Genomic DNA, 8,807 nt, shown 5'->3' on the forward strand with positions numbered 1-8,807 from the left:
TGCACTGTGTTGCTTTCTTGAGCATCAGTAAATATTTTCACCTTTTGTAATAGTTGTGCATGAGTCCCTCAGTTGTCCTCAGTGTGAAAATATGGATCTCAAAATCATACAGTCACTTTTGGAAAGGGTTCAAATATGCAGAAGATGCTGGAAAACCAAAGAATGTGCAGGAGCTGGAGGATTTTTCTGAAAAACAGCAGGCAGTTGAACTGCTCAGGACCAACAAGGGACTCATGAACAACTATCAGAAAATATAAAAACAGTTGTGGATTATCCACAGTGATATCTAAGCAGGAGAGTTGTTTACTTTATAATTAGTCAATAATGCCATCATTCTCTTCATTCAGGCCGAGAGCTCGCATGAAAACAAGAGGTGGGATTTATCACACGAACCAATCACATCCAATCATAACTGATCAGATCCAATTATAGCGCAATGAAAGCATTGCCTCCTCTCACGTGATTTTCCCCCATTCATCTCAATGAGCCTCCAGAAAAGTCACGGCACGCTAAGGTGTCTCTGCAGAAAGTCAATGGACCGAGGGGAGGCAAGCCTCCGCTGTAACTTTACCTGCGGGTGTCGCTGTTGGACAGTGTTACTTTATAAAAATGAGAGACTTTTAGACTTTTAATATCATATTTAGTCATGTTTGCACCGTTTTAATATCAATTATTTTCTCATCTAATTTTGAGGAGAGGAGACACTGCCTCCCTTGCCTCCTCGGAGGAAACTATATATACTGTATATATTCATAAATTTTTACAGGGGGTTTAATCTTTTTGAATTGGATGATCAGGTAAATTGTACTTATTTTGTCTTCTGGGAAACATGTAAGTATTTATGTAGCTTCTGAAGTCCTGTACTAAATGAAAAAATATGATTGTTAAACAAAATGAGAAGAATTTACACATCATCATCCTGTTCAAAAGTTTACATGCTTAATGCACTGTGTTGCTTTCTTGAGCATCAGTAAATATTTTCACCTTTTGTAATAGTTGTGCATGAGTCCCTCAGTTGTCCTCAGTGTGAAAATATGGATCTCAAAATCATACAGTCACTTTTGGAAAGGGTTCAAATATGCAGAAGATGCTGGAAAACCAAAGAATGTGCAGGAGCTGGAGGATTTTTCTGAAAAACAGCAGGCAGTTGAACTGCTCAGGACCAACAAGGGACTCATGAACAACTATCAGAAAATATAAAAACAGTTGTGGATTATCCAGGAAATTACACATAGTATTGTTTACATTCAAGGGTATGTAAACTTTTGAATGGGATCATTTTTTATAAATTCAGTTATTATTTTGTCTTGTGGTGTATATGTAAACATACGTTATGTGAAATAGCTTATTCAGGACAGTACTAAATAAAAAATAACATGCAATTTAACTCCCGGTTGCCAGGATATGTGTATGTTTATTTACATTGACCGAGTGTGTGGTTGTGCCCTGAGGGGTGAGGCATTGTGCTAATCTATGGAAAAGATACTTTGTACCTATATAAAGTGACAGAATGTAATCGGGGGAAAAAATAGATGATACAGGATGAACATATACAAACCCTTCATAAAACATTACCTTCCTTACACTGCACTTCACAACGAACATAATACATGCTAAACTTAACTGATACCCCCGAACAAATTTTGTCAAATGACCTGAACTTCTATAGATATCATAGCTTGCCAGATGTTAGGGTTCCCCCAATTACAAAATCCCAATTTAACTCCTGGTTGCCAGGATATGTGTATGTTTATTTACATTGACCGAGTGTGTGGTTGTGCCCTGAGGGGTGAGGCATTGTGCTAATCTATGGAAAAGATACTTTGTACCTATATAAAGTGACAGAATGTAATCGGGGGAAAAAAATAGATGATACAGGATGAACATATACAAACCCTTCATAAAACATTACCTTCCTTACACTGCACTTCACAACGAACATAATACATGCTAAACTTAACTGATACCCCCGAACAAATTTTGTCAAATGACCTGAACTTCTATAGATATCCCTTGCTTGCTGTATAGGGAGCAATGAACACTATGTAGGGATCCTGTGAATTAGGATGGAGCTATGAATAGATTAAAATACCTCTGCACACTTCCTCCAAATTGTAAAGATATTTTGTGAGTTAAAGATGTAAATTATAAAAGATCATAAAAGCTCTTTCATACAAAAATACAAAAAAGTAAAACCTAAAAGTTTAATGTTGCAAGCCTATATTTAGCCGCTGTTGACACTTGCGTGTGTGGCCACCATATGCATGTGTGTAAACTTTACGTGAGCTGGTGAGGGATGGCACCATCAGATCGAGTGGAAAATGACAGCGAGATCAGAGCTGTGAAAGACTGGACAAGTGATTTATGGGCAAATAAAAAGGTGCAAATATTGTACAGTAATAGGACCCCTATGGATGTAGTCAGGGCTAAGGTGTGTATATGGGCGTGTTTGTGGAATTGCGGTAACATGACTATGCGAGTATGCATTTACGAGAAGAGTGATGTGTCCGACTCCAGCTTAATCGTAAACCTTCCATATCATTGCCTGAGCAGGTCAGCATGTGCATGCGCTGAAAAAGATACATGCTGCCCTTTGATTTACACATTAAAATACCAACGGTTTGCAGAGGAGATGTTAAAACGTTGACCTGAACACTGTGTATTTGTGTGTGTGGAATGGGAGGGGGTAGGGTGGAGGTGTACATACATCATACCAAATAAAGTCACAGCAACTCTCCCTTAAGTTAATCACTTAAACACATGGGAGAGAGGCTGCCTACACAAACATGCATGAGGGGGAGATCTGAAGCCACAGGCTGTTAAATAACCCACATAAAGATTCTACTTATTCCTCTATATTAATGAAAAGGAACCATTACATTTTTTTTTAATTCAGCAAATTTTGAATTGCGAAAAAAGTAAAAGTAAATAAATAAACAAAAACCTAAAGTAAGATTCTGGAGTTTTTTGGTCTGTCCACACTGAATGCAAAGCTGTTGGGTGACAAGACAATAACAGTCAATAAGAACAGAGATATAGTTATATAAGCAGAATTTTGTATCAATTAAATTTCAAGTGAGGCAACCCAGCAAAAAGCCATAACAATTGAATCAGTTGGCAAAATGCTTGTCAGTGCTTGCCATTTGTCATACCTATAGTTGAAAAAAAAAACAATAAATAAATAAATAATTATAAGAGCGCTGGCAGGGTTTGATAGTGTAGCCATATTCGGCGTGCCACTGCTGCAAATTACCCGCTATCGGCACATGTACACCATCACGGCCCGATTGGGCAATTAATTAACTCCTCCTATCCCCAGCGGATACGGGCCATCACACCCAAACCTACTCCCTCTTAAACCAATCAGGCTGCTGGGAACATGCTGCCCTCTATTGGGGGTGTACAGTCACAGTCAACAGACTTAATTCATGATCTTTCATAATTAGGAAATGCCAGACAAAGAAATACCTTTGTAGGAAGTAAACAAGGTAAAATGTGTTCAACGGTACTAAAGTCTATTAAAAGACATAAGCTATAAGAAGCAGAGAAGCTGTGAATTTTGCAGCAATATTATCACATAATATTCTCACAATATTCCATGCAGGCCTAGTGATGGCTGATAATGGAATGGCTCTCAAGGCACAGTACCATTACGGATCAGATTATAAAATCCAATAGACCTGAGTCAGGGTATTGCAATGTTTAATTTTTGACGGGAATAAAAATGAGGCTGTGAGAGATAGAAGTACAGGGTGTACAATGGGTTGTACTGTTGTTTAACAACATACCAATTGTTCAACTAATAAAATGTTGTTCCAAAAAAAGCATAACTTTACGACTGATACACTACGACTGAGAATCCCACACTACCAGACTTTCACGTTGTTTCAAACACAACAAGCTCACACAGAAATGTGTGCTTTGTTGATAAAATACGCATGAAAAATGAAAACAACTTGTGTTCTAACACTAAAAAAAAATCAAACATATTTGATATTCCGCCAACTGCATAGAATCTATGGAAGCCCATTTCCGCCACTGAATTAAAAAAAGAAAAAAAAGAAAAGGTAATTGCGACTTTTTATCTCATAACTCTTATGGTATAAACTCACAATTGCGATTAATAAAGTCAGAATTGCAATATACTGTATAAACTCTAGTTTGTATCACGCAATTTTGACTTTATATCTAGCAATTGTGAGTTTACATCACACAATTCTGAGAAAAAGTAAATATTACAAGTTTATATCTCACAGAATTGTGAGATATAAACTCACAATTGTGAGTCATGAAATCCAATTCTGAGGAGGGAAAGAAAATGCTTTTTTTTCAGAATTGGGTGTTTATACTCACAAATCTGACTTAGTAACTTGCAACTGCTATAAACCTCGCATTTCTGAGAAAACGTCACAATTGCGAGATATGAAAACAACTGTGAGAATTATGACAAAGTCGCAGTTACCTTTTTTATTTTTTTATTCAGTGGCAGAAAAAGGGCTTCCATAAGAATCATGGTCTAAAACTAAAAATTTTTTTTAAAAAACCTGTCTGTGCCCATCATGCACTATACATTTTTTTGTGAAATCTGTCAACTCTGACTGCACAAAATCTGCAGACTGGACAAATCCAGACTGCAAAACAAGCCAAATATCTGGGCAAAATTTCTGTAGTGTATTCCAGCCTTAAAAAGTATAAGAAATAAGAATAATTAAGATGCAAGAATAATAAAAGGGTAAACAAATTATTGCAATGTGCACACTTATCAATATCAAGACAAAAATGTGGGCCTCAAAATGGTATATTAAACTATTTTTTTAATTTTTTAAAAATAAAATTCCAGATGATGGCACTCCATGTACCACTGATCTAGTCAGCACAGCCAAGTCTCTGAGACTGACAGGAAGATTTCCATGATCTAATTTACAGTAAGCTTTTATTTTCAGGACAGTACCCAGTGTACTGTTCATCTCTGCTGCAGTTTTGTGTTTCCATGGGAACATAAAGCCCACCTCAACCTCTCTCCAAGGAATACAAACAAAGCAGCGATAATTAATTTTCCAGAGACCGTTTTGTGTTGATTACTAATTAAACCAATTAGTCACAGAGGGGATAAAAACAATCAGTTCATTTAAAAAGGCAGAGGTAGAGTTGCATTGTGTTTTGAGAGTTGCAAAGCATTTTGTGAATGTGCAGTCATAGTAACTGACCTGATCTTGAAGTCCCGAGTGAGGTGGAGGTGAGAGAGAGACGGCGGAGCTTGTGTCTGCCAAATGAAACCAGCACTTTGGGCTGTGCTCGCCTGGTATTGGTTGGACTCTTCACCGGAGCGTGTGTCCGTCTCCGCAAAGAATACCGGCTCCTTAAAGTCTGCACAATGGGGCTGTATCTTCTCTCTAAGGAGGGACTGTATATAGACATACATAAAACATACACGAAATGCGGTAAGAATTTCTGTAAACAAAAAAAAAAAGTTTTTCGAAATGTTAGCATGTTACAGAAGTCAATAAAAAGTAAGTTTGCTTTGTTTGATTGACGTGCAAAGGAAATTTAAGGAAATTTGTGCTGCCATTTAGAGGAGAGTTTAAGAACAATATTGCCACAAAATATGAACATTTGCAACTAGCAATCATTCTACACTTTAAAAAGGTCATATAATACACTGGGTTTCTACAGTTTGTGATGAATCATGTTCCAGGAAATTTCCATGTTTTAGCTTTTTTGTTTTGTCAATTTAGAATAGTCTATGTCAGCTTTATCACATTATTTGATATTTGACACAAATACACATTTCTGAAACTTACTTGTGTTTAATAATTCCACTAATAAAACATCATGCATTTCAACATGTCAGGCAAGTACTGTTATTCGTTATCAGTCCTTTTTTAACAGGACAGATAACTACTCCTGCAAGAGGAAAAATATATCTGTCTATTTTATATAAAATAGTATAAAAATGTCATATCAATTTGTCAGATTTTGGCCATGGCATGATTGAGTCGGCCAGCATTTTAATACCGGTGCATCGCTAAAATTAATTCTGACTTCTCACATCCCCTTGCATAATGGTATAATACATCACAATCTTAAAGCAGAACTCTCACCTGCTAGCAGATCTTCTGATGATCTTGGTTCGACTCCTGAGCTTGAAAGCACCAGCTGACAGTGAGGTGGTAGTAGGGTACATGTAGGTGGGGTTTGAGGACAGAGCAAATACCTTTTCCCCATTCTTGTTAGCTGTCCATTGATAGACTGTGCCCTTATGGGTAGTCCTAGAAATTGAGCTAGATGCATTTGCTGTTGCGCTTTGTCCAGCCGCTTTCCAGCGATAGCGGCTGGCATGGTCAGCATGGGATGTGGAGGCACCTGTAGCTTTAGACTTTTTTGATAAAGTTGTTAAGGTTGTGGCACATCTCTTTTCTTTAATTGGTACCTCCAGTCCACCTTGAGATGTTCTTACAGGGACTTTAAGAGATTTGGGTGAAAGGGGCTTGCGTGGCGTTTTTATTAAAGCGTTTGCTTTCCCAGCTGTTGACAAGAAGCAAGAGGAAGACACCCAGGTGTACTTTGAGGTCTTAGGAGCTCCGAGGGAAAGATTAGGCTTGCGAGACACCTTCTTATTGGAGCTGGAGACTCGTTTGACAGTAGCTGTCCCAGGAGAGGATCCAGAGGTCACTGGCTTAGGTGTGCTTTTTATGTTTACCATCTCTTGGTTTTTTACCCAAGTAAACCGAGATTTCTTATGACATGGCGAGGCTACACATGTCTGAATTGAGTCTAGCTTAAGCTGAAGCTTTGTGGGACTTAAGGAAGCCTGAGACTGAAGGTTAGAGGTGGCAGAAGAAGCCATAGTACAATCTCTATTGGCTGTTGGCATTACAACAGTCCTATTGGATAAGGCAGCAGTGGAAAGGTGTGGTTTGACTTGAACAGGAGCTGAAGATTTGACAGATGAAGGGATAGAGGGATTGTTCACAGCTGAGGATGATTTCAAAGTGGGTTTTATCTTAATTTCAGGGTCAGATGTTGAAGCAGAGTCAGTTAGCGTACTGGTAGATGAGCAGCCATGATCGTTTTTTCCTGTTGAAGGTATAAGCACAGTCCTTTTTTCACTTGCTTCACTTTTCCTCTCCTTTGAAGCCTCACTTTGGACATTAAGTGAAGATGTTGCAGATTTATCTGTGGTTTGTTCAGCTTTCAACTTTTTAAATAAAACACTGTTGTTTCCAAAAGGTCCAGCACTATTCCCAGTAGCAGCATCACCAGATGTAGTGATGTGATGGTCAGGCTGGTTCAGGTGGTCCACTGCTGGATGAGACACATGGCACCCAACTGTCCTGTTGCTCTTGTTGTTAAGTGAGTATGTTTTCCTCCAGCTGCCAGAAGAATGAGGCACATACGGTTCTGGCAGTGATGAATATGACTGTGTGTAGTATGAGGCATGACCACGACTCTGGCCCCGGCCCCTCCTTGAGCCATGTCTGGCACGACCCCACTGCGTAGAACTTGAGGGAACGTCACCATGAGTACTTTTATAGTCATTAATGAGGTCTGCAAAGTAAAGAAGAAGTGTGTAAGGTTAAGGTGAGACTAATCTGAACTGACCTGATTATTTAAAAATGAGTGAAATTGACTTCAGTAAATGCAAGGTCTGTAACAGAGGTGTGGCCATCTCTTTTCACTACACTCGATTCCAGAAGACAGAAAAAAATATATATATTATAATTAAAAAAATAATAATAATAAGCTGAGGAACCTTGGGAACAGAGAGTCTGATGTTAAACCTTAGACAGAATCTCTCGACAACAATGTCAGAAAATTAAATAAAGTGAAAAATATAAAGTAAAAAAATAATAATTTTAAAATCTTTTGAATTTTAAGTAAAACAAATATAAATCTGAATAATTAGAATATAGTTATTAAAGTTATTAAAGAACAAGATGGCTAGCATGCTGAGCTCCGAAATTCTTCTGATGATTTTGTTTGTTTGTTCTGTTTTGACATTCTTCTTCTATAAGTTTTACCAGAGACAAACTCCTTAACATTAAGCAATACATCCCAGACAATATTTTTCCAGTTTTTGATTATTCGGACGTTTTGTTGGGACATTCTAGTCGTAGGTACAGCTGTGTTGTTCAAACGCACGAGCAGACGCAGGAGAGGGAATCGCGCCGGCACCCTGGTTAAGCTCCGCACACGTGGCATTCAAACTGCGCTCCCAAGCACTCATCTCGCGAATGTCCATTCCCTGCTTAACAAAACGGATGAACTTCTTCTCCTTACCTGCACCAACAAGGACTTTTCAAACTCTGTTGCACTGTGCTTCACTGAAACCTGGCTGAGTGAAGCCATTCCGGATAATGCGCTTCATCTGCCAGGCTACCAGCTGTTCAAAGCGGATCGCATCGCAAGGTTAACAGGGAAAACAAGAGGTGGTGGATTGTGTTTCTACATCAACGAAAGTTGGTGTTCAGATGTAACAATGCAGAAAAAGGTATGCTATCCTAACTCAGAGGCACTCTTCATAAACTGTAAACCTTTCTACTTGCCGCGGGAGTTCTCCTCTTTCATTCTGGTGAATGTGTACGTTCCTCCGGACACGTGCATGAGCGCCGTGATGCAACAGCTGGCCGAACAAATAACTGAAATGGAGCAAAGGTACCCAGACTCTCCTTTAATCATTCTTGGAGATTTTAACAAATCAAATTTCTCCCGTGAACTGCCAAAATACAAGCAGCACATTACATGTCCCACCAGAGACAGTAATATATTGGATCACTGTTACACCACAATAAAAGATGCATATCACT

General features: G+C 38.6%; 1 protein-coding gene across 1 annotated transcript in view; it reads right to left on the minus strand.

The window, feature by feature from the left end:
• The window catches only part of zc3h3 (zinc finger CCCH-type containing 3), a 73,718-nt gene extending 65,491 nt beyond the window's left edge, over positions 1 to 8,227 (minus strand). Inside the window, exons 1-3 of the mRNA XM_016240259.1 lie at positions 8,122 to 8,227; positions 6,102 to 7,548; positions 5,208 to 5,404 (exon numbers count right to left, since the gene is read on the minus strand). Of these exons, the coding sequence (XP_016095745.1) occupies positions 5,208 to 5,404; positions 6,102 to 7,548; positions 8,122 to 8,227 (1,750 nt within the window). The remainder of the gene's footprint in view (positions 1 to 5,207; positions 5,405 to 6,101; positions 7,549 to 8,121) is intronic.
• Between the last annotated feature and the right edge of the window lie 580 nt (positions 8,228 to 8,807).

The sequence above is a fragment of the Sinocyclocheilus grahami genome, unplaced genomic scaffold, assembly GCF_001515645.1.
Source record: "Sinocyclocheilus grahami isolate Dianchi unplaced genomic scaffold, SAMN03320097.WGS_v1.1 scaffold586.1, whole genome shotgun sequence".
Lineage (NCBI taxonomy): Eukaryota > Metazoa > Chordata > Actinopteri > Cypriniformes > Cyprinidae > Sinocyclocheilus > Sinocyclocheilus grahami.